At 44.5% G+C, this 26,333-nt stretch overlaps 1 protein-coding gene across 1 annotated transcript in view; it reads left to right on the top strand.

The window, feature by feature from the left end:
- KCNMA1 (potassium large conductance calcium-activated channel, subfamily M, alpha member 1) overlaps positions 1 to 26,333 on the top strand; it is a 258,994-nt gene that overhangs the window by 177,291 nt on the left and 55,370 nt on the right. The window contains exons 15-17 of the mRNA XM_008579735.1: positions 4,888 to 5,011; positions 9,282 to 9,506; positions 13,192 to 13,384. Of these exons, the coding sequence (XP_008577957.1) occupies positions 4,888 to 5,011; positions 9,282 to 9,506; positions 13,192 to 13,384 (542 nt within the window). The remainder of the gene's footprint in view (positions 1 to 4,887; positions 5,012 to 9,281; positions 9,507 to 13,191; positions 13,385 to 26,333) is intronic.

Below are 26,333 nucleotides of genomic sequence, written 5' to 3'. Positions count from 1 at the left end.
GTGGTATGAAGGCTTTCTCTTTGGTTTAGGTTGGGCAGTCATCTGTAGTCATCCTGAAATTCAGGTGTAAGTTGAGGACCAGGGAGCAGTTACCTCTCTGGCAGAGCAGATCTAATTGTGCAAGTGTGTTGGTGGGAGGGCGGGGGTGGGGCGAAATGGGGAGGAGATGGACATTGGCACAAACTCTTTGAAGAAGATATTGTGTCTTACTGTTATATTTGCACGTGTTCTTAAAATAGCGGCAGGATGCTTTTTTTCCCCTTAAATGAAGGGTAAGCCCTAAGGTTCAGGAAGGGAAGCCCAGCCATCAGGGAGGGCATATCTGATACATTGTGTCTGTTTTGCTTCAAGATGGACTGCTGTATTAATTTGCTCATAATGCCATACCGAAGTAGCCCCGGTGTCTTCACAGAAATTGGTTTTCTCACAGTTCTGGAGGTTCGAAGTCCAAGATCGAGGTCTCAGCAGCATTGGTTTCTTCTCAGGGCTGTGAGGGAGGAGTCTGCTCCAGGCCTCTCTCCTTGGCTTGCAGGTCTTTGTCTTCTCCCTGTGTCTTCACATCCTCTTCTCTCTCTACCTGGTCTGTGTCCAAATTTCTATTTTAATAAGGACACCAGATATGTTGGATTGGGGCCCACCCAATGACCTCATTTTAATCTAATTACCACTTTAAAGACCATATCTTAAACTGTGGTCACATTCTGAGGGACTGGGGGTTAGGACTTCAACATACAAATTTGGGGGATACACAGTGCAGCCCGTAACAATGATACAACAGTACACGCACGTCACAGAGTTTCTATTACCCTAAAGTAATGAATGTACACTGGCTAAGTTGTAAGTGATAAATGAGTCTTGAATTAATTATGGTACATTTTATGGGAATTGGGGATTACTTTGTGAGTTGAAGAAATATGTAAAGTCAGCCCAATGTCTAATATTGGTCCTCGGTTCCAACTAAGTGGCTTTGAGGAGTGCGAGAGTCTTTGAAAGTGGCTCCCTGTCATCGTCTAAACGGAAGATGTTGGCATGCCTCGATCGGGGAGGTTTCCAGTGGTCCTCCTCTGCTTGTACAACAAGCTGCCTGATTCCTCGGGGCCTCCCTGGACCACAGTAGTGTTGGTTGGTGTGCTCAATGGCAGGTGCTTAGACTTTCTTCCGGTAATATAAACTGCAGAAACCTCTATTTAGAAGCAGAAGTAGGTGTGGACTACTGACTCTTCACTCTCCACCTATGCCAATGATCTATCTGCAGCATAAGTCAACCTAAGCCACTTGAAATTACTACGGTAGCAGACATGCTAAGGAAATACATTCTGTCTGGCCCAAAGTAATTACAGACTCTCTTCTTGCTGGAATGACCCACATTCCAGGCTTCCTCCCAGTGAATGTGGAACAGTGCTGGCCCTTAATGGAACTGCACAGGAATCAGTCTTTAGAGCTTCTTATCTCTCATCTTTGCTACAACAACCTTTCCTTACCTACTCAGTGTCCTCTGGCCTTCTGATGCCCAAAGTGGCCCAGTACTTCCAAAATCCTTCTAGCTACTTCTCTCCCCAATGAGAGCACTCTGCTTCAAACATTAAAGATGATCTAGGCTCACCCACCACTTCTAATTAAGTTTCTTCTATGTCCCTAGCTCTTCTGGAATGTCTCAAATGATAGGAAACCCACTGTCAGGGAAACAACTCATTTCATTTTTGAAAAAGCTCCAATTTTTAATAACAATCTTCCTTTTTTTTTTTGAAGCATGATTTTTGCTCTGTCTAAATCTCACACATCATTCCTAGTTTTCTCTCAATCTGTTATACTCGATCACTTGAATCCATCTTCGGCTTGACTGCCATTGCACATCTGAAGACAGCTGGTATACCTGGCCTGAACTTCTATACCTCAGGTTAGGTGAAAGCATACCTGACATCTGCAACCATAATTTTGGGTGCCATTCTTAGGCCCTTCGCATTTGGGTCTTAGTGCTCTGAGTGGATCCTGAAGACTACTAGAGGATAAACACCAAAATGTGCTGAGCTTCTTCCTCGCCTTTCATGGCTCAGATCAAATGCCCCTTCTCTGCAAAGCCTTCCTTGATGCTACTCAAATACCAGGCAATGAGCAGCTTTTCTCCTGGTGTTTCCCACCACTTCGTACTTTACTTTGCTATCACACTCACCACAGCGCATCATAACTATTGATTTACATTTTTTCTCTCCTGCTGTCTTGTGAACCTCTCTTGGATTAGGGACTCTGTCTTAATTTTACTGTATCCTCCATTCCTGGCTCAGAATAGAGGATTTATGTTTATTGGTTGCTTTGCTGATGCAAGAAACCAAAGTTAGAATTCCAGATACCATGGCTAGTCAGAAAGGGAAATATCTTTGTTCAGGGAGATTTTTCATGTTTTTCAGATCAGACCCTTTGGGGGACATTCTGGATGATTTATATTTAAGTTATCCAGCCAGACTGAGAGATTTGCGGGAGTAGAGAGTGTAGCATGGCACACCTCTGAGACTTCCTGGATGCTTCTTGATGTTCCAGCCCAAATCGTGGCTCGTAGCCTTCGTGTCAAATTATATACCCAGTTTCTCCAAAAGCCCACCCCAGTTCATGAAACTCAACATTAGCTTTATTTTTTCTTTTCATTGAGGGAAGATTGATCATCAGGCTTGCTTGTTTACTTTTCTAAGAAGAGGGTTGCAGGCCACTGTTACCAAGGAATGATTCCTTCCCAGGAAGAACCAAACGTATCAGACCAAAACATACCTCCTCTCTCCTAAGGCACACCTTTTCTAAAAGGACTTTTTTTTTTTTTTTGCCAACTTGCTGTATGCTTTGCTTGCTTGCTGATAGTATGTGAACATAGTCCTGGGCATCTTTTAAATCCTGAGTGCACCGGGAGCAGGTCTCAGACCTTCCTGAGATAACACCTTCTCTCCAACCAATAAATGGGACAAGAGAATTTGAACCTGGCTCTGTATCTTCAGGGCAAGTTTATTAAGATTCTGTTGTGACTGAAATATGTTCTTCAAGGGCTGGGAAGAGTTCATTTTGTTCATTTTCTCAAACCTCTTTTCTATGGTGGCTTCTGTTTATTTGCCTATCCCAGATAACAGATATCTATGGAACTGTTTCTAAAAAAGAAACTTTAAAGTTTGCTCTCACCCCAATCCATGACCAGTTCTTATCAGCGACTACCTTTCTATTTTAATATTTTTGACCAAGTTCACTATTTGAAAGGTGACCTGGTAGTTTACGACACCTCAGGATCTCCCAACAACCCAGCCACGGAGATGCTACTCTGAGTTGAATTGTTCTTCTCCTTTTAAGATCAGATAAGGACAGTTTCTATAGTAAACTTGCATGTTCATGGAAGATAACTTTGCAGAATTGCCTCATCATTCGGTGTAGCCTAAAAGCAAATTCCCAGGATTAAGTAAATGCAGCGAGAGAGTTTTCCCATCTTATATGGGAATGGGGTGCATGTAGGGAGGGTCATGGTAGATAGCCAAGAGCTTAATTCTAGGTCTGTGGGCCATGTGAGAGAGATTGTTGTCCCACGCCCTGTGTTTTGGATATAGAAATGGGGAACATCAGAGAAATTTGAGGGACAAATGCTAAAAACTAAATAAAGGTCACCCTTTGATGCATGAAATAGGTAATTTAAAAGGCAAAATCATTTCACAATAAATTTTTGGAATTTGAACCTATTTATATTTTCCATTTTAAGTTCACATTACTATCCAAGGAAGACAGCTTCATTGCAAGGATAGTTAAGTACACCTGGGACAGTGTCCTAATTATATGTGGTCAATTTTGTAAAAACCAACAATGACCTCCCCCAAAACTGAGGGGCTGAATCACTATCAGAGATAGAATGGACAAGGACTATGAACCAAGATGCATGAGTTTATTTACTGTGCTGTAAGCTTGTCAGACTTGCCTGATGCTGTTGTAATTCTTAAAGTTGTCGGTGAGGCTCTGCCGACCCACTGGACGGGAGTCCTCTATAGAAGCATGTTCTGTTTCCACCTATATGCAAGGCGTGAGAGGGAGAATGTAGCCCTGAGAATTCAAGACAAGTTTATTAAGATGCATCTGAGCTTGAGGCTCTCATCTGAGGAATCCTGCCATTGGGAGTCAAATGTGGGGGCGGGGGCCCATCCCTGGATGGTTAGTGCAGATTCAGTTGTTAAGGCAAGGAGAGAGGGTGTTGTTTAGTATTGAAATCATGTATTCCAGATGTGGGCATTTGGTAGTCAATCTGCTCTGAAGTGACATACTGCTGAATCTTTAAAGGGCTTCAGCCGGGAAGAGCAAAATCTGATTGGGCAAATTGCTAAAATATTTAAAGTGCAGCCTGTTAAAGCTTTTACTGCGAAGAGCATCACGTCAGAAGTTGTAGTCAGAAAGAGGGAGTAATTGGCTTTCCATCCTCATGCCAGTCAGTCAGCATGAGGCTCTATTCCTATTCCTTCCTCTTCATTGCCAATGCTAATAGCAACCTGTGTGTGTGTGTGTGTGTGTGTGTGTGTGTGCCACATGTGCATGCGCTGGAGAGATCGAATAGCTGGTAAAGTGAGAGGAAGAGGTGTAGTGATGGCCATAAAAAGGGAGGCTGAATCCAAAAAACTGTATGAAGACCATTTAGGAAAAGAGGAGCAGGAGAAAGGCAGAATTATTACACGACAAAGGTCAGCTGCTCTTCCAGCTAGGCGGCGGTGGTTTGGGGCAGTTGTCCATCAAAGGATGGATTCTGTGAGCAAAAGAATGGCCTCCAGTGACAATGACTTCCTCTGCAGCTTTCATCCTCTGAGATGGAATTCAGGGGGCACTTTCCATTTATAATTTATCACATTTTTCACTTAGGTTTTCCTGTCCTTTTCTCCCCAGGCACGACCCCTTGTTAATTCCTGGCAATGATCAGATTGACAACATGGACTCCAACGTGAAGAAGTATGACTCCACTGGGATGTTTCACTGGTGCGCACCCAAGGAGATAGAGAAAGTCATCCTGGTAAGTGAGGGACCGAGGAACCGATGTCGTCCACTCTGGCTCAAACTACATTTGCTGGGAATGAGGTTTTCCTAACTGGATAGTGGGATGATACAGTCCCCTGGTCCTAATTACTTTTGATGATTAGAATTCTGAATATAGATTGAAGCAGCAAGACCTCTGATTAGAACATGAGCCAAGAATTTTCTATCTTTGAATTCTGACTGGCTCATTACAATAGTGAATGACCACGCGTGCTGTGTGAAAGGCATCACGGGAGGCAGGATGTGCCTGGTTCCTGTGGACGTAGCTCTGGGGCCAGAGCCTGCCTGTGCCTTTCAGTAGCCACATGGCCTTCTCCCAACTCTTTGCACTTCAGTTCTCTTATCTGTGAGAAGATGAGATGAAAATGATCCTAACTCATAGGGTTGTTTTGAAGATGTAAACTCAACATATGCCTCAATAGAAGTGCATGTTATTATCCTTATTACTAATGCCATGAAGAAATCTGAATGCTGCGTGTATTATTATCTGTATATAATATGTTTGCATCCTTTCGGATAATGGTCTTGTGCCTTTGTGATTCTTCCTTGCACACAGTGCATTTGCCCAGGATGACAGTGACGAAGCCTGGGGAGGCTGGGGCTCTGAGCCCTGTTTCACGGATGGCCTGTGAGCCTCTCTGGAGCAGCAGTGGGCTTCTCGCAGTCTGTCCCAGGAATGCCAGCATCAACAAGAATCCATTCTTCTCTCTGCACTTGTCCGATTAACAGCTTTAGGTTTTAATGCCTACACCAGCTTTGTTACAGTTTGTTGTCTTGCTAATCCATGAAAAATGGGTTAATAATCAGGAAAGTTAAGAGGAAGGTTCTTCCTCTCTTGCGCCTCTAATGCCAGATTGCTGTAGGGGCTATTCCTTTCTGTCTGCCAGGAGAATCCTATCATTCCTGATGTCAGGACCACCGTTCCTAAACAAGGACTGTTCCAGGTCCTCAGAGCGGCTTTGTGCTTTAATACACTAGATTTTCCTGTGTGTTTTGTCTATGTGCGTGTTTTCTTGACTTAAATATAAACAAGCATGAACGGCCAACACAGCATCATGCTAAAGGCTGTCTCAAAAGTCTGAAAGATGCAGGCAAAAGCACAGACGTCCAGAATTCTCAGCAAACAGCCATTGTCCAACTTAGCAGGAGTGCAAATGGCTCTAGCCATGAAGCTGCTGCATGTATTTACGCTCTGACGTTGTTGTACCCACAACCCTTTTGCTCTGGTGGTCTAAACTCAGCCTGGTGTTACCACCTGTGGCAGGTCATAGGCTGGGTGTCCTATCTGAGATCCATGGTTTTAATAGCTTGTCTAGGTATTCCTGAAGAGTGCATGCCAACTGACATCCCATCAACATCTCCTACTAGCATGAAAAAGTTTAGGGAGGTGAGTTACTACTTCTCTCATCTGAAAAATAATATCATTTAACAAAACATTCATAACAGGCCTACTATGTGCTACACACCATTCTTGTTGCTGGAGGTGCATCGCCTGACAATGACTGCTCTCCTAGAGCTTGGGTACTAGAGGGGGCAAAAAGATCTCCAGGTAGACAGATGAGTACATAATAACATTTCCGATATTGATAAAGTGCTATGGAAAAAATAAAGAATCGCTGTGGGCTAAAAAGGGACTACGAGGTGCTCTTTAGCCACTGTGATCCAAGAAGCCCTCTCTAAAGTGACATTGGAGAAGAGAGGAGGAGGATAGGAAGATGCTTTGGGGTTGGGTGTTCCCACTGGGCACAGACACTAACTGCTTTGGTGATTAGAATATTTAAGAGATGGTCCCAATCTCATGGAAATCACCATGTAAATAGAGAGAAGATATAAAATGTACCCATGAAATAATATATTCATTTATTTTTGGTGGCTGACCAGTACGGGGATCAGACCTTGGACCTTGGTGTTATCCACACCATGCTCTAACCAACTGAGCTGACTGGACAGCCTGAAGTGATATTTTTAATGCTAAGTGATGCAAGGCACAAAGTCCTATCCAAATCTAGGGGAGAATGTCTACTATGTGATTAGGTGGTCAGGGTAGTCCCATCAGATACAAAGAGGGTGTGCTTGGAAGAGATTTAAGGTCATTTAGGCCCAGCTTGGGTTGGGCCTTCAAGGATGCTTAAGAAGCACAGGACACATAGAGAAACACATGGGTGGTTTCTCTAGTGGGTCCTAAACCTGGCGCAGTTGGACTCTCTAGGGCTGAGGCTCAGAGCTTTACAAGGTTCTCCAGGTGATGTTGCTGTGGCTGGTTTGAGGATTGGGTTTTGATCCCCCGATCTAAGCTCCTGGGGTCAGCATCTGTGCCTTGGCCGCTCTACTAACTGGTGACTTCCCCTCCTCCCCATTCTAGATTTCCAGCTTCTACCCCAGACTCAGTTTGCATTCCTCTGGCTTATTGAAGGGAGCTAGCCTCCTGAGTGACTTGGCCAATTAAGAATAATTAGGAGCCCCGTCACAGCACATTCCAGACTGCTTGACTTTCTGCTGGTGGTACCCAGGCACTCACACTTCCACGCGGCCCAGATATCTGAACCCAGGTCTTCTCCATGAAGCAGTGATATGTGATGTGAGCTCCCCAGTGGGTCCCCCTTGGTCACAGTGTATAAGACATTTCTTACAGGCTGTGTCTCAGGTTTCCCTGTATTGTTGCAGAGGGAAACCAATAATGGTGACAGCCCTTGCTTTATTCTAACGATCCGGGAGCTAAAGGTAGCTTCCTCCTCTCCTTGGGGGTTACTGTAATAACCCTGACATTGTCGTGAATTGCAATATTGGCATTTAAACAATCGATACACTGGTCAGTTCTCAGGATTAAATCAAGCAGAGTTTGATATGTGCAGTGGACATTAATATGCCTCTGCCAAAGTGTGGTGAGCCACATGGGGCTACCCAGGCATGCCGTGGGTGGACAGGGAGGAAGGAAGGGAAGGTGGGCTGCATTGGGCCATAAGGAGAGGCAGAGAAGGGCCCACAGCTGGCCTCCTTGTATTGTCCTCTTCCTTAGCACAGCAGTGGCTAACCATCTGCATTTCCTGGAAAGCTGGCGTCCCCTTCTAAAAGGGGTGATTTTATTCTTTCATCTGTTTCCTTTGTAGATCAAGCCTGGAGTTGAGGGAAGACATTGGCCTTTTGCCCTTACTGATCTATCTCCAACCCTAACCCTAACCCTAACCCTAACCCCCAACCCCTAACCCTAACTCTAATTATTAAAAGGGGGTCTTTATTAAAATAAACACCCTTATATTAATTAAGCGTTAATCGTTAATTAATAATTAAATGGGGGGTCTTTGTTAATTAGTAATTAAATGGGGGGTCTTTCTCTGAATGACTTATCTAAGTTGGGCCCCTCCAGGAATGCTCTAGAAACCCCAAGGCAGCATTGGACAGGGGTCAGCATACCTCTTCTGTAAAATGTTGTATAAGGAATAATGTAGGTTTTGTGGGCCATGTGATCTCTGTCTCAACTAATCAATCCTGTTGTTGTAGTATGAAAGCAGCCATAAGGAATACCTAAATGTATGAGCTTGGCTGTGTTCCAGTAAAACTTTATTGGAATTTGAATTTCATATAATTTTCACATATTATGAAATATTCTTCTTTTGATTTTTTTTTTTAACAATTCTGAAGTGCAAAACCCATTTTTAGCTCACTGGCCATGCAAAAGTATCTAGTGGACCAGATTTGCCTTCGGGCCATGGTTTGCCAGCCTCTGGCTTTGGATATCTATCATGTTCTACCTACCGGGGCTGTGAAGTACTGTGTGACATCTCACCAATAAGTCTGGAACTCAAAACTCAGATTTCTCCAGCTGAGACCAACAAAGGAATCTGATCGTCTTATCCTCATTCAGCAGGAAAGCCGAAAAAGCATCCTATTTTATCAACAATTTCATTGGAACTAAGATTTCCCTTTCCAAATAACATAAATATTTCTTTTTCCTCTTATTCCGCCCCCCCCCCAATCACCCTGAAAGATCTTCTGCTCACATATACATATGGCATATCTTTCTTAACTCTTTTGTCAAAGAAGGTAGGGATATGTGTGGATATAAGGTTTACATACATTATTACATAAATATATATACGCACATATACACGTGTCATGTATATAGCATCGATGCAATAAAAGTGATAGCACGTGGTAAGCACTCAGCAAATGTTTGCTACATCCCTTGCACGAATGATTATTCCTTCTTTGTGACAACCCAGTGAGTCCTGTGCTTCTCCCTGTTGCAGACTCGCAGCGAAGCCGCCATGACCGTCCTGAGTGGCCATGTGGTGGTCTGCATCTTTGGTGATGTCAGCTCAGCCCTGATTGGCCTCCGGAACTTGGTGATGCCACTCCGTGCCAGCAACTTCCATTACCACGAGCTCAAACACATTGTGTTCGTCGGCTCCATTGAGTACCTCAAGCGGGAATGGGAGACGCTTCATAACTTCCCCAAAGTGTCCATATTGCCTGTAAGTCCAAGGTCACATTATTGATGCTTTTTTCCCTCTTCTTTTCATTTACAAAACAAAATCCCAGGTGGACGTAATAGTTGCAGCTTTGATCATGCCTCTGCTTCTTCATCTGGGTATGGGCCTGAGGACTCAGCCCTTCCCCTATGCTCTGTCAAGGAAAATCCAAACCCTGGGAGACCTTATTAAAAGGAATTTACAGCCAGGTTCCATCCCTCATCAGGGATGAAGTTCAGCTTGTACAAATGTATTAACCATAGAGTTCCAGTGTCTAAACACTCTTTCCTTGCCTACATAAAACCTAGAGCATTGCAATATTATGATATTTATTATAAGAATTTACTTACAGAAATTATAGAACTATTTGTAGCATTTTACTTATGGTATTATTAATACTTGGGGAAGCCTTGGTCTGTACCACCTTCTGTTTTTGAGTAAATATATGCAAATAACAAAGTTTTTTCTTTCTGCTGTATAGAAGGGATTGGCCAACGCTTCCACCCCATTCATTTAGAAGCTTAGCTCAGCTTTCATGGTTGTGTGTGTGTATTTGTCTGTGTCTGCACATGTATGCACGTGATATTCTTGATTGCAAAACACCAGGACCCCAACCTAGTAGGAATAGTTTGGGACTCCACCATTTAGTGTAAGGATATGGGATACGTGCTCTGAGAGACATGTAACTGACTACTTCCTAATCATAATCATATATTTTCTACAAACAAAAAATTATAGAGTATCGTGCATTTCAACATTTGATGTAATTGTCCGTGTCAGAAAGTTCATGCAAATATAACTTATCCTTCAAACATTTTTTTTTTTTTTTTGGAAATTCATATCCCTAAATCTTGACATGGATTTCTCTACATGTCAGGAGGCCTGGATTTTTCCCTACTTGTGGAGTTAAATTCCATGATTTCTGTTATCAGTTTCCAGAATCTCAGAATTGGGGGAAAAAAAGAGCCAAATAATGTAATTCATTAAAAAACACTTAAGAATCTATCCACATATAGTACCCATTAATAGCCACCATTTGTCTTTATATGACTGGCAAAATAGGTATTCAGAGTGAGAAAAATATCAAACAGATCTCTTTTGGATGCAGGTCCAAAACCCCACTGCTTTAGTGAACACAAGTAGTTTAAAATAGTCACCTATAGGGCCGGCCTGGTGGCGCACTCGGTAGAGTGCGGCGCTTGGGAGCGCGGCGGGGCTCCCACCAAGGGGTCAGATCCCATATAGAGACCGGTCCGCTCACTGGTTGAGCACAGTGTGGGCGCGACACCGAGGGTTGCGATCCCGTTACCGGTCATGAAAAAAGACAAAAAGGAAAAATAAAATAAAATAAAATAGCCACCTATAGAAAAACAAATAGTCATGCATGTAGAAGAGTAGAAACATATATATACTTCATTGATACCTGAAATATGGTAGATTTGATTATATATTTCCATAATTATCTTCCTTCCTGTGCTCTTCCACATGGCCCCCTGACCTCTATCTTTGTAAAGAGCTTATTATTTTGCTGGGATACATGTGTCGTGTGTGTGTGTGTGTGTGTGTGTGTGTGTGTGTGTGTGTGTGTGTGTGTGTTTCCTTCTGCCTGCCCATGTACATATTCACTCACCTGCATTCATATGTATGAATGAGCTCTCTCATATTTTCAGGCTTTTTCAAATCCTCCAAAACTTAGTATTTTCAAGCACAACAGATTTGCACAAATGGGCCTTTGCTTGTGTCTTCATATATTTCATTGTTTAAACAGCACCCTACATATAAGGCCAATCCAGAGAAATGCAAGAGCTTTCTATGTATGTCATTTGTATTTCTTGTGGTTTGAAATCCTATGTATACAACTGCACAGGGATTGTCTTATAACACAATTACTGCTGGATTCCCTGCAAGGTGAAAATTGAAAGAATATGTATGTAGGCAATTGAACCTTATGTACTGGCCACATGATTCAGGAAGTTGGTCAGACATTCTGTTGCAAGAGATCGCAGGAAAAGAGGGCATTCTTCTCTCAAAAGATACTTCTTCAGAGCCTGGAACCTAGTAGCTTTCCAGCACCCATATCAGTAAATGCTCCTTCCTCCACAGCTGCAGCAATATTTTGGGGGTGGAAGTTAGAATCATGACTGCCACTGAGTCATAAAAGAGGGTCGATGGGCTCGATCTCTGCAGCTGAGTCCCATCTTTTCAGAGTCACTTTTCTAGGAAGGGGGACCAGAGGAAGACATCTAGATATGTATATGGCAGTGGGCAAACCTTCGCCCTACACAGTCAGTGAGCTGAGGGCAACTCGGGTCTTCATGCAGGCAAAGCAGAAGCTAGATTCAGGCCAGAGGACCGGGGAGGCTGGATGGGAACCCCGCAGTGCTGCTGCATGGCCCCTGCGGAGCTCTGGCATGGGAGGGCCTGATTAGTTTTGCTGTGGCTCCTCCTTAGGACGCAGGGCATGCAGAGGTCACAGCCTCTCCTTCAGCACTAACCCTTCCATTTTACCTACAGTTGCATTCCCACATTCTTTGTCATTACCTCCTTCCATCTGGGGGTTTTCCACTGTTTTTTTTTTTTTTCCTTGTTATTATGTCATTAAAAAAATATGTTGACTGGTTTATTTATTTTTAATTGTACCAGTAATATACACATATGTTCTTGTTATAAAATTTTCAAACAATACACAACTATATGAAATCAATAGCAAACTTCCCTTTTCATCCTCTCAATTCCCCTCCCCAGAGATAATTATTGTTATTAGCTTAGTGTGTATTTTTCCTGTGCTTTCTGTCTGAATTTATATGCCTTTATAAATGTATAGTTTCATTGTGTGTTTTTATTAATATAAATGAAACTATACTTTTTGAACGGTTCTAGAAATTTTTTCACCTCCCCTCTCTCTTGGAGATCCTTCCAAGTTGATGGCCACATGGAGAACTAGCTCAGTCTCTTAACCCGCTGCATACTCTTCTATTGTGTATATGTCCGATAGTATGTTGAGCCATTCCTATGCTGTTGGGCAATTAGGCAATTTCCCTGTTTTTTTTTTTTTTCTTGCTGAAAATATGCAATAAAATTATATGAAGTGAAGCTTTACTCCTTTGCATCCCCCCTTTGAAGATGCACATTACTTCCACTTCCTTCCCTAGCCTCCAAATTGAGCAGAGCCTTCAGCCCCCTCATCACTCCGTGGGCACCGGCGACTTCCCCTTGGCTGCACTGGAAATTCTTGTTGGAACTGCTGTCTTTCGCCTGAGACAGAAGTGACCTGCTATTAAATAAACACGCATTTACAATCCACCCCCTCGTTACATTCTGAAAGCCAGAGGTTGCCACAGGACAGTTACTTAAATCAAGACAATTTCCAGGCAGGAAGAAGATGTAAAACCCTGGCATTATTCCTCCACTGCGTTTGTTAGTAATAGGTTGATTGAGTATTGAGAGCAAGCCTAAAATGCTGCCATCAGCACCGACTACCCTTTACATTAGCACATAGCTCCTATTCCCTTGAACGTAGTTAGGCCAGCTTAATGTCAAGGCATAAAAAAGATACTTGTTAAATAATTTCCCAGAGCTCCTGCTCAATCTTTAATTTGTTTTTATTTTTTTCCTCTTTCCCTCTCCTCTCTTGGTCTCACTTTTACTTTCTCTCTCTCTCTCTCTTTTTCTTTCCTCTATGCCAAAGGGTACGCCATTAAGTCGGGCTGATTTAAGGGCTGTCAACATCAACCTCTGTGACATGTGCGTTATCCTGTCAGCCAATCAGAATAATATTGATGATACTTCGCTGCAGGACAAGGAATGCATCTTGGCGTCACTCAACATCAAATCTATGCAGTTTGATGACAGCATCGGGGTCTTGCAGGCTAATTCCCAAGGTAAGGACAGCCTGTAATACTTCTTTGCTGTGCCTACAGGGGACAGGGGCTGGCAAGAGGGATATCCTTCACTCAGTAATTCAAAGAGGCTCACATCAGCCTGCCTGGCAGAGAAGCCTGCGGTCACCGTGGTGGCTTTCAAAGGGGCATCTGCTTCCTCTTCTTTCCATCCCAGGACACAGGCTTGAGACCCAATCACCCCCACACAGATTAGGTTGCCTTCTCAGAATAAATAAGCCCTTAAGTGGCTACCCCTCAGTCTTCCCAACCACTGGCTTTATGACCAGGGTCATCAGCCAAGTGTCAGAACCCTGAACAGATGCTGGCTGCACAATTCCTAATGTTTTCCCCCAGTGTATGTTTTTGCCATTGAGCTGGGATGAGAATGTTAAGCTTTGCCAGTGTTAGAGCTGGGTCTAAGACTCTGCTGACCAAGGGATGATGATCTCTGGAATGTGGGGACTATTTGGACACTAAAAGTCATTGAAGAAGAGGTAACGCTTAGCCCATGCATTTTCCTACAGAAGGCACAACAGCCTTACATGACACACATCTGCCTTTCTGCTCTGCCCCCAGTCTACCCCGTCATTCGCTCTGGGCTCCTGGGCAGGTGGTTACAAGTAAAGACGTCATCTGGGAGTCTCAGAGAGGCAGCACAGCAAAAACCCTGTAACAAACAACCTCAGTAATCAGGATCTGGCAGGAGAGAATGGGAAGCATTTTCCTCTGAGCGACACCTCTGTGTAGGCTTGCCACGATCTTTAGGATCTTGTCATATACTGGATGGGGAGCATTGGCTGCCTGATGGGGGCCTGAACTCCATTGTTCCAGGATAGAAGATTGAAGGATCACAGCCCATGAGAACTATAGCTACTGGGATATGAAGCACCACCTTATTGACAGCTGGGCAAGTGTCTCCCCCCCACCACCAGATGCAGGGCCTTCTGGAAGCTCAGCTCGATCATGCAGCCTAGATAGCTACACTATCTTTTGTCAATGTGGCATCACCACCACCTCCTTCTAACATCTAATCAGCATTGCAGCAAAGCCAGGAACAATAGTTTCTAGAATCCTCTTTCCTGCATCGTTCTGGGCAGAATGGGCCAGCGAGAGAAGGGCACTAGGGTGAAGTTTGGAAAGTGGAAGAGACAGATGCTTTGATTCTTTGGAGGCAGCTGCAGTCAGCCCCTGAGCAGACTCCAGGTTCAAAGTAGATCTCGGGGGAGCTTCCTGAGAGCCAATGTCTTTGCTGCTGTGGACAGAGACAGGGATTTGGGGTTTTCCTGAGGGTCTTAAGATTCATAGCAACCTCTGGTCAAGCTCTGAAGAACATTCCACTTTGGTGTTGCATGTGACATGGCTTCTGTCCTACTGACACAACCCTGATACAGCCTGAAGCCTAATTTTGACCACTCCACTCCACTATCTTCCCTACAACCCCCAAATCTAAATCTTGGAATCCATTTGCTCAGCTGTGCCCACCAGAGAGAACAACATGTCAAGGCCCTGAGAGAGGCCCTGAGCTCTTCCTGCCAGCTGTGCACTGAGGGTGCAGAGCCTGCCTCCTGGACGGCCTGCCCAGGCAGCACAGGTGAGAGAGGATGCTAGAAGACAGCAAGCTAACCTGCTAGGAGGTGGAAGAGGCAAGCTGGCATCTGGTCCCTGCCTCTAAGCCCTTGCTCTTCTATATGTTCTCGCTGCCCTTGCCCTGGTATGGGCATCACCTGGGGGAGATTGTTAGAAATGCAGAATGGCATGGCCCACCCCAAACCCAGGGGTCAGAATCTGCATTCTAACAATGTCCCCAGGTGACACGTATGTGCTGCATTAAGGCACAATAAATCCTTCACTGACAAAACCGGTGTGGTGAACACGCTGACCAACCCGGCTAGATGTGTCTCCTGTCCTGAGAGGAACCAGCAAGGGGAATGGAAAGAAGTGGAAGCCCAAGTTCTCCTTTGGGGGGAGAGGGAAGCAGGCAGGAGGGCGCAGGAAAACACTGCCTTTCCCCAGCACGCCTGTTTCTTTCTTATTCAATCATTGTGAAGTCCATAGATCAGAATCTCAATGTATAATTGAATTACATATGCATGTGACATAGGTGTCCCTTCTAGCTCTCTCAGGCCTTATCCAAGCCTGTCAGATCCAATATAATGGCCTAACTGATAAAAATGCTTCCCTTCCCCAGTGCTCAAAAGCCTTCTTTATTCTTTTTAGCACAGGAATAAGCAAGAAAAATAGGTTTTGGCCGGAGATATGGAGGTAGGAGAAAGGACACTCATTTTTCCTGCAAAGAAAAAAAGAAGGGCACTCTCTTTTTTTTTGTATACACACATGCACACACTGCTGTGGTCTGAATGTCTATGTCCCCTCAAATTGATATATTGAAATCCTAATCCCCAAAGTGAAAGTGTTAGGAAGTGAGGCCTTTGGTATGTGATTAGATCACAAGTGGGGAGCCCCCATGAATGGATTAATGCCTTTATAAAAGAGGCCTGAGAGAGACCCTCTCACCCCTCCACCATGTGAGGACACAGAGCAAAAGCTCTCACCGGACACCGAATCTGCTAGTGCCTTGATCTTGGACTTCCCAGTCTCCAGAAGTGTAAGAAATAAGTTTCTGTCACCCATAAGCCACCCAGTTTACAATATTTGTTCTAGTGGCCTGAACGGACTAGACCACACACACAACAAAAGAAGGCACAGGACGTGTTTATGTTCCCAGTGGCGATTTTCACGGGGTCCCGGGGAGTGTGGAGCAGAGCATGTGCCTCCCAGTAGCTGCAGTCCGTCTTGCTCTCAAGGACAAAATGTTTAGGCTGTAGCCCACCAAGCCCTGTTTCCCTTATTTTCTTACCCTGCCTGCTCCTCTGTGGTTCTAGGTTTCTAGCACTGTCCTCTGGTGGCATTCTGACCTTCCAAAGGCAGTGGTCAGTGGCAGCCATCAACACCAAGAAGTCACTTTCTCCCTAGTGCTCACCTTGGGCTGCTGACCCCGTTCCCCACTCCTTGGATTCCTCCTAGCCCCTGGGGCCAGATAAATGAGCTGAGGTTTTTTTTTTTTTAAATGCTTTTCCTCTTTGAGACCCTTTTGAGTACCCATTGGCATCAGATACTTTTGTTATCTTTCATCTGAGCATTTGGCATGACCAAGCTCCAAGAGGGTCAGAATTACAAGGAACAGAAAGGATTTCATGTCACTCTTACCGTTTTGGGAAACAATTCAACTTCCTCTGAGTGATAGCTACATAGATTTCTTGCTGCCGCCACCGCAGCTTTCATTACTATGTATTTTTTAGTCCTTCATGAAACTCCATCTTTGGCTTTACCTGGAAAGCTGTGTTATTATCTCTCCAGAACCCAGTTGGACAGAAACGGGGACCCAGGACAAATGTTGTGTTCTTGGGCCAGACTATTCGTGCAACCTTATGGAAAGTTTTTCTAACATGATACAATTTAACCTGAAAAATGTGACTTACCATTGAGAAAGTAGAGCCTTCATTGGACACTGGCCACCACATGTTGTCAGGTCTCCTAGACTAGCAAAACCTCTCTCTTCTCTTCTCTTCTTTTCACATTCCCTTTTGGTGTCATTTTTCTAGCCCACATGGTGTCAGAGCCCACCTAGCCTAGGGATTCTGGGCCAGACACTTTCTAAAAAGATCTGAGATGTGATGGCTGGTTGTCAAGAACAATTACAGAAAAAGGTGGCATCCCCTGTGCTGGATGGCATATTCGATGTGACAGTTGGGTCTATGAGATGCAGTTTTAATATACAGCAGGCAAAACTGCAGTGACAATTATATAAAGCAGGTGAAGCCGCTTCTTGCTGGTCAGCAAACATCAGCTCAGAACCACTTTACAGCTCTTTACCAGCAACTAAGTGCCTTTATTTACAGAGCGCCTGTCACTTCCCTTTGGCTGGAGAGCTGGTGTATTATTTAGCACGCATTTATCTGGGGAAAACATTTCAATTTAAATCAGCTGGTACAACAGTGGCTTTTGCCAGACTGTTTCCCTGTGGTTCTAAAACACAAGAGCTGAGTCTGATCTTCGAAGGGAGGGTTAGCAGAGGGAGGAAGGGTCCGTTCTCAGAGAGCTGCTTGAGTCAGTACCTGAAAAAGAGGGAGCATGTGATGGTCTTCCATTCTGCTTTCATAGCAAGTTATGAAATGAGCATCTTCCAGTTTCTTCCTGCTTAACCTTCTAGTAGGGGGAGCTCTTAAGGGAAAGAAAGAAGAAGAAATAGGTGTTGGGTGATGTCTATACAACAGGTGCTATAAAGGCCCAGCACACAAAGGTGACTTGAATTCAGCCACTCACTGTGCATGAGGGGCTCAGAAGTGGACAAGGTGACCCCATCAGCAATTACAGCACCTGAGACAAGGATCAGGCTTGAAACAGGAGCACAGAGGACTTCTCATTGTGTGTATCTCGAAGAGTTGAGAAGGCTTCCAGGGAGAGGTGACATCTGTGCATCACTTGAATATGTGTGGCTTTTGAGCACTTGAAATGTGGCTAAGTTTGACTAAGGAACTGAAGTTTTCCTTTTTTTAAATTTTAATAAATTTAAATAGTGACATGTGGCTAATAGCTACCATATTGGACAGCACAGGCCTAGAGCATATATTTGTTGCCTTGCTAAGGGTTTGGATTCGGGGGAGCCATCAAAGATCTATAGGAAAAGGGTGATTAAATTCCTCTTTGAAAATGGTAATGGGCAAAAATGGGAGCTTGGTTTAGAGGTGGGAAGAGATGGAGGCACGTGCTGTGTCAGAAGGCTACTCAGTGGACTAGAAGGACAGGATGAGGATGGGACAGTGCAGCCTTAGTGATGTCAGCGGGGAGGGTGGGACAGAAATTGAGGTGGACTTGAAGCGTAGAAGAGATAGCAACTGAGGGCCAGGTGGGTGGAAAGGAGGTGTGGACGGAGCAAGAATGAGGGGTTGGGAATGCGTCTTGAGTCTGGCTGCTGGGTAGATGTAGAAGCAGGTAAGTAAGCAGAGGGTTTGGGAAAGGAGGAAAAGAGTTTGGTCTCGTAGAGTTGGTGAGGAGCAGCTGAGGTTGGCACCGTGACAGCACAATGAAGCCAGTCAGTATGACCCTGTGGTTTTCCTGGCAGTGCTTGGCAGGAAGAGCCGAAGCAGACGTTGGTTTTAGCTTGGGATGGGAATCCGTAGGAGGCAGAGGATTCCACTGTGCTACTGAGAGAAGATTAAAGTGAGTGGCCACTGGGTCTAAGCTGGCAGGTGCATTGGTCAAACTGGGAAGGGCTTATAGACCTGGGCATCAAAGACAAAGCAAGGAATAAATCCTTGTAAGGTCAGAGAGCAGGAATGTGGATTAAAGTGGGACAGCCAAAGGGTGGGAGGTGACCAGAGAGGAGAATATGGGAAAGCCTCAGAGAAAGAGTATCCCTCACAGAGACACAGAAGAGCTTGGCGGTACTACACAGAAAATAGTTCTATTCCCTGAAAACCCTGAACCCAAAGCAAAACCCATCTGAACAGCACCCTCACCACCACCACAACCAACAGCAGCCGCTGCAATAGTAATGTCAATGTCAGTGAACCTCTGCTGAGATTATGGGGTAGGCGTTTGCCAACTGAGAAAGCATGCGTTTCTTAGATCACTGGCTTTTATCCTTGGCTGCATGTTGTACTCGAAACATTTGAAAAAATATTGATGCCTGGGTTGAAACTCAGCAATTGTGATTTAATTAGTTGGGGGTACGGACCGGAGATTATGGGGTAGGCGTTTGCCAACTGAGAAAGCATGCGTTTCTTAGATCACTGGCTTTTGTCCTTGGCTGCATGTTGTACTCGAAACATTTGAAAAAATATTGATGCCTGGGTTGAAACTCAGCAATTGTGATTTAATTAGTTGGGGGTACGGACCGGGCATCAGGAGTTTTCTAAGCTCCCAGTTGACTCCTATGTGTAACCAGGGTTGAGAACCACTGCCCTAGGTAGTCCTCAGAGGAGGCGAGTGAGGTAAAGAGGTGACTATTTTGATTGTAAAGATGAAGAAACTGAGGCTTAGAGAAGTCAAGTGATGATTTTAACCTGGTCTCCCAGCCTCATGAACTGGAGATCCTAACCATTTAACCATTTTGCTTCTGTAGGACAATTCTGTTGCCTCAGCCTAATGGTCTGCCTCCTTCCCATCGTCCTCAGCTTTCCCAAGACTTGAAAGCTTCAAGTGGAGAAAAAAGGGGTGGGGGGATGTGGCGGAGACAGCAGGCTCTAGCTATTTTCTGCCTAACTGGCTGTATTCGTCAGTCTTGTTCCTGTCACATGTCTCAAGGTGATGAGGAAAGGGTGTTAGTTGTCCAGTGGACAGGCCTTTGTCCTGAGCACAGCTTTTGGAAGGCAGCAGAGCTGAGGTCTAGCTCTGCCCTGCTGCTGACCAGCCACATTGCTCATGTGCAAAGTTGGCTGTGTGCTCCCCTCGAAGCCTGGGTCTCTTTAAGAAGGTGGAGCTCTGTGTGTACTTCAGTGTCTGGGCTGAATTTGGATGTTGGTGTTAAGTTTCCTCCGTTGTTCCTGTTCCTGTTATATGCTCCATTTTAATTTGACTCATGCTCCCTGTCCTGTAGGTGTCCATCCAATGCACAAGCATTTATTAAGCACCTCTGGTGTGCCCTGACTGTGCATGGCAGGCATTGCTGGGGAGACAGGGGAGCAAAACACATATTCCTGGCCCTGCAGCCTCCTGTGCAAATGAATAACGCCGCTTCAGAAGGTTGGTTTGTTACCATGAGAGAATTACTATCTACAGGTGCTAACACTGGGAGCAGAAAGAGAAGAGTGGATTTGAGAGACACTTAGAAAAAAAATGCGTGGGATTTCTGCAGAAGGAGACTAAGAGAGCTGGCTCGAGTGATGGAGAATAGCGGCGAAGGGCAGAGGCACGTGGGGGCATGTTCATGTGTTGGAGGGACAGGAACAAGTACAATTTGGCTAGAATACAGAGTATGTATAACACATCAGGGAGAGATGAGGCTGAAATGTGGGTTGGGCATTGAGGACTTTTTTTTGAGTAAGGAAGCTGTAAATATTTTTCATGAGTTTATAAGTCAGGAAGCTGTAAATAATTCAGTAGGCACTGGGGAGCTACGGAAGGTTTCACAGCAAGAAAGTGATGGGATTGGACCCGAGCTTTAGGGAGATTGATCTGGCAGCTCTGTGAAGCATTGTTTGGAGTGGAAAGGAAGAGGATGCAGGTGAGGAACTACGGTTATCCAGAAGGAAGCCAGGAGCCCTGAATTGGAAAAAGAACAGGCGTTTTAGCAGGAGTCACTGTGGATGTAAAGCAGACTGCATGGATGGGGGAGCTTCCTTCCTGGTGACAAAGACAGCCACGCTGCTCTCAAGCGGAGGCCTGCTGAGTGCAGGGGTGGGCTGTGGGAGAAAGTGGCATTGGTAGGTTTGGGTGTAGTCGTGCTTCATTCCCCCTGGCACTTAGTAGAAAATCCAGGTGGGCATGAAAAGCACATGGGTGAAAATAAAGTCCTGAGTCTAGGGGAGGGTCCCAGCTAGAGACCCGGCCTATTGCTCATGCTCTAGGAGCAGAGGGGAGCCTCAGGCAGAGGGAGGAAGGAAAGACAGTTGAAGGACAGAAGTCTGAGGACTTTCTTAGAGAGGGCAGAGGGAACGGTTAGTAGAAGCTGGGGAGCCACAAGCTGATGGTCCCCAACATACCAGGGGCGTGAGGAGCAGAGATATGAAAACCGGGACATATGTCCACTGCCCGGTTTTCCTTGCCTCCTCCAAGTTTATTTTTCTACGTTCTATGCCTTTTTATAGCCACCAAGTTGAAAAATAGTCATAGTGGCTTACACACACACACCCACAGATTCCTCCAGTTCTCCCTGACCTGAAGTGTAGTGACACTAAATGAGTGTCCACCTATCAGCAGATGTTCTCCTTTCTTGCATTTCAACAAAGGTTAAGAGCCTCAAGTAGCGAATGACATTTTTCTTTGGACCTATGGCAGCAGTCCTTGGAGAGATAGCATTAATTGGGGGCATAGGGTACATCCTCCCCATGCTGACGTCTGAGATATCTTTTACTGTTCTAGAGAAGAAAATGTGACCTTCTGTTTTATCTTTGTGCGAAACAACATGGATTAGAATTTCTAAATTATTGAATGACAAAAAGCAGGATTCAGAAGTACCTTCCTACAATGGAACTCTGGGGCAGAACCCGCAGTATGGGATGTATTGAAGACTTCTGAGTGTTCGTTTTCAATTGATTACTGAGGCAGGCTGGATCGGCCTTGCTGATAAAAGTGTGATTTATTCTGAGCAGTGATTGTTCCATTCTGGTCAGTTTGAGAGGAAAGGTGTCCAGAGCTATGAAGATTTGAAGGGAAAAAATTGACACACGAACTTTGTGAAGGGGACCACCAGAATGGGGCAATCCCTGGACAACGTTACTTGCCAAGTGGTTAAGAGAAGAAGGCTTGCAGACTTAAAGGCCATTTTATCTTTGGTTCCATTGGACAAAAACCAGGACCGATGGCTAATGATTAAAGAGAACCAAATTTTAGCCCACCATAAGGAGAGCATTTCCAGAATAGAATGGACTACATAGAAATGTAGTGAGTGTCCTATCCCTGCATGTACTTTTGCCAAAGGCAAGTGAGTGACATAATCTTTTCTGTGGTCCTTTATAACTGAGGGTCTCTGGTATTTTCTCGATTTTTATTACACAGGGATCTGTGTTTTATATGATCTACATTCTCACTCCAGAGGGAGAGCTATGATGTTTGGCAGGATTGGGGTCACGGGTCCTTTAGTGGAAGCTTCACATCCTTCCGGAATGGCACTGTCTTTGTGTCTAAAGATGGGGAGCAGCCAGCGTTGGGGTGAGCAGCTGCACATCTGGCTTTTCCATTAACTTGACAGACCACCCCATTCTCAACTCCCATGCCACCTTCAACACCTGCCCTCCCCTCTTCCACTTCCCCAAGCCTGGCTTCCCTCACACCCAGGCTGCTCCCTCTTTCTTGCAAACATACCTATACACATATCTCACACACGTTCTCCCTCCCTGAAATCGGAAATGCATTTTTTCAGCTGCTCCCATATAACATTTCATTACCACAGTATTCTCTCTCAATTCTGAAACTGCGGTGGGGGAGAAGCCATTTCTCTTTATACCCACCCAATGAACAAAGCTCAGTGCTAAAATATTTTTCTTCCATTGTAACTGAAACTGCTGTTGGCTTCCATCCCAAAAACCAGAAAGACAATTATACTTAACTGTTTAGAGATTTATAAATACCACACTGGAGTAGCCTCTAGGTAGTAACTTCAGATACCCAGCCCAATAATTTTCTTTTATTGGTTTGTGATTTAGGTCTTATTTTGAGTCCTCTATAATAAGAGTAGTACATTTCATTAAAAGAGCTTTCTAAACAATAAAGAAAATCTGGCTTAGGGCTCTGAGCAGGTCTCAAGTACAGAAAGGGGCCTGCCCTGGTACATTTCTTCTGTGGACACTGCAAGATGAATCTCAGCACAGCGGTGCAGATGTATTTCAGCAAAGCAGCCATTGCAGCTGTTTTCTAAATGACTTCAACTTAGAAGAATTTTTCCTACACAGCATATTTCATCACATGAGAGATCCTCTTAAGACTGCCATTTACTATTCTGCTAATATACTCCTAGTGAAAGATACAAGGAAAAACAACAGCAGCAGCAGCAGCAGCTGTAACAAGAGATTGAGAAACCTGGACCGCTTTCTGAACCTGTGCAGGATTTTATGCCCCTCCCTACGTGAAGGTCTTTGTTAGGGAGTAAATGTGGGGGGAAAAGTAAAAATGGACAAAATAATCTTTTCCTTCCAACTGCATGCAGAGCAGATTCACTTCCCTACTCAGGCCGTGCCCAGCTTGGGACTACTGTACTGAAATCTTAGCCTCAGAGACAGAAAACAGATGTGGGGTGGTGTTGGTATTGGCCCGAGCATTGTCTTAGCATCAGGCTTTCCCATGCTGGTTTACCTCTCAAAATGTGTGAGCCTAGTACTTAATGCCCCTTTTAAAAAATTGTAAGTTCTCTTTTATCAGGTGAGCCATGCACCCGGTACATTCATGTACAATGTTTCATTTAATCTCTCTGACAACCTGCTGCGGTGGAGGTTACTTTCTCCATTTTACAGATGAGTAAATAGAGGCTCAGGAAAACTAATAATCTGTCATAGTCTCATAGGTGGTCAAGAGTGCACAAATTTGATCCCCAAACTGTCTGATTCCAAAGCCTATGCTTTTCTCACCACATCGACCTGCCCCATAAAAGACAAGTTTTTCTCTGATGAGAATGAACCTCAATCTGTACATATCTGCTTTAAGGGACATGGAAGCATCTCAGGGACAAATACTAAAGGGAATGAAAAACTCAAGCTGTGCCAGCCTCTCTGCAAAACTGATACTTGCACCCAAGGGTCTGAAGTTTGTTTTGCATGTTTCTTGTCTTCATGAATCCCCAGTTTTTGAATCCCTGGTCCCACCCATCCCAACAATGAGAGACACTAGGATTCTCTTAGCCCAAGTCTTTCTTGCTACAACTCGACAAAAAAGAGAGTTGGGGGGACGTATGAAGCATTCTGCTTTGCCTGCTTTTGTGAACGGTATAATTGTATGAGCTTCCTCCCCCCCCCCCGTTAATATAGATTGGAATTTGGAGTTGTCAGAAAGAGGATAGAAAATTTGAGACCTAGCCATTACTTTCTTTTATCAAGAGACTTACAAAGTATTTCCAGGTTTTATCTACTTATTCCACTCTCCAGGTGGAAGTTTTCACAGAAGGCAGTAGATGAGAATGAACAGACACTGTAGCCTCCGAAGCCTGGGATTTCAGACAGTATGCTCGGCTCAGAAAGTGGTGCAGAGAAATTGTTGTCCTGTGGGAGGAAAGCACAGTTGTGCAGTCAGAGAAAGGTAAAGGAAGTCATGCGGTCCCATGGACTCTCTAAGACCCCTGATGAAATTCTGGGTTGGGATGGATCAGTCAACAGTTTTTTTTTCCTGAGCGTCAGTTTGGTTTTCACCTATGCCTGAGGGTGTTGACCCTGTTCATTCTACAGTTCATGCTGTCCTAGAGCTAATAGCATCTACGTAGGCAAAAGTGACAGACACATAGAAAATAAGTCGTGTGGCACAACTTGGAGATACATATTTGATGACATAGATTTTGGAACATTCCAGAGTATCTTGCACAGTTCATAGCATGAGCCATTTGTAATTTTCTGAGGTGTGGATTTAATCCACTTACTGTGAAGATAGCATGCATACCTCAAACTAGCAAGTGAGCCCAGCCAACCATCCAATGCATTTTTGTCTTTACCTGTCCTTTTATAGGAAAAAATCACGTGAAGTCCTAAAACCTTTATTTCTTTTCTTAAAAGTGGTTCTGCAAAGAAGCCAACTAATTTATAAATGTCTTTAGTTCTGGACTTAAAGCATATTTAAGGATGTGAATGATCCTTAAATGTTTCAGTTATACTTCATGGAAAGTTCTGCAGGAAAATTATCCTCCAAATTCAAGGAGCAGTATAGTGGTCATTGAACATCTTGTTATGTATCTCCAGTGATGACTTCCCACTTTAAATGCTATATGAATGTTTCCATGCAATGTGTTATGAGAAGGTTGCTTTGAGCTGTGATAGTCAGAGGATGCTCCAGAGTAAATGGACTTGAATTTGAAATTAGGTATGATCATTGTAACTTAAGGTGCTGACGGGCATATGGAAAGGGCTGAATCTGAGTGAGAGAAGGCCGAGGAAAGGCCAAGTGTGTTTTGCAAAGGGTCGCTTGGCTATATGTGTACTAACCATCTAACCAAGGTACTTAAAGTGTTCACCGTGTCAGACGAAATGATTGTTGACTTGAATAGATCCTCAGAAGACCAGCCTGTTGTATTTTGCTGATCTCTCTACCCCCACCAACTATCAGAAATATTTTTAAATGCTTAGCACAGCACCTCACACCTAGTGGACACTTAGTAGAAGTTTGTGGAGGGAGTGAATAAATGGTTTGATCCTGACATCTGTTGTTTGCAGTCTGCTCTCTCTTAGTTTGCCCTCAAATGAGATAAAGCAGCTTGATACCTTTATTATATACTGGACCCTTTCCCTTCAGACTTGAGTCACTCTTCAGTCATTTGACAACTGGACACTGGGCAAAGATTACAAAGGTCAAAGACTTTGAACTAGTCTATAGGAGCCTTGGCCAGACAGCCAAGTCTTCGCTTGTGTAAATCACCCCATTCCTCTAGCCTTTATAATAGCTCCTGGCGCTCAGCTTTTTCGTGGTCTCACTGGGTGCACTGTCACACAGTACCAGCCCACGGCCTGAGGAGACTCTCGGATTGAGACCTCCAGACTTCGCTAAAGGGGCAGAAAACATCTCTACTTTCTGCTCCAGGGAGCCGTGAATGGCTCCTGAGAGCTCCCTGGTCTATAGGGAAGGATATTCCTCTGAGCAGTAGACTGGAGCAGGAGGAACTCAGAAGATGGGTTTTGTTGCTCTAGTTTATGATGGTGAATCACTAACATGGCTGTCAGAGTGATGACACAATTATGGAGCGTCAAGGAACTGGGTTTTAAATGCTAGTTCTATTAATTGTGTCATTTGACTTTGGATAAACACTCTGATTTCATTTCTTCTCTATAAAGTTTTGTTAAAGAGACCCCACCCAAAGACCCTAAGGGATCAGTGTGTGAGTACAAAAAGGTGTTGGCTGCAGAAGGGTTTTATTTTTTATTTATTTATTTATTTTTGTCTTTTTTCGTGTCCGGCAACGGATCGCAACCCTCAGTGTCGCACCCGTACCGGGCCGGGACCGGCAACGGGATCGCGACCCTCGGTGTTGCACCCACAGATCGCTCAGCCAGTGAGCGGGAACCGGTCTGTATGTGGGATCCGAACCCTCGGCGGGAGC

Source organism: Galeopterus variegatus, unplaced genomic scaffold, assembly GCF_000696425.1.
Source record: "Galeopterus variegatus unplaced genomic scaffold, G_variegatus-3.0.2 Scaffold1950, whole genome shotgun sequence".
NCBI lineage: Eukaryota > Metazoa > Chordata > Mammalia > Dermoptera > Cynocephalidae > Galeopterus > Galeopterus variegatus.
Note: the sequence above shows the minus strand (reverse complement) of the source record. Positions and strands in the feature narration are given on the sequence as shown.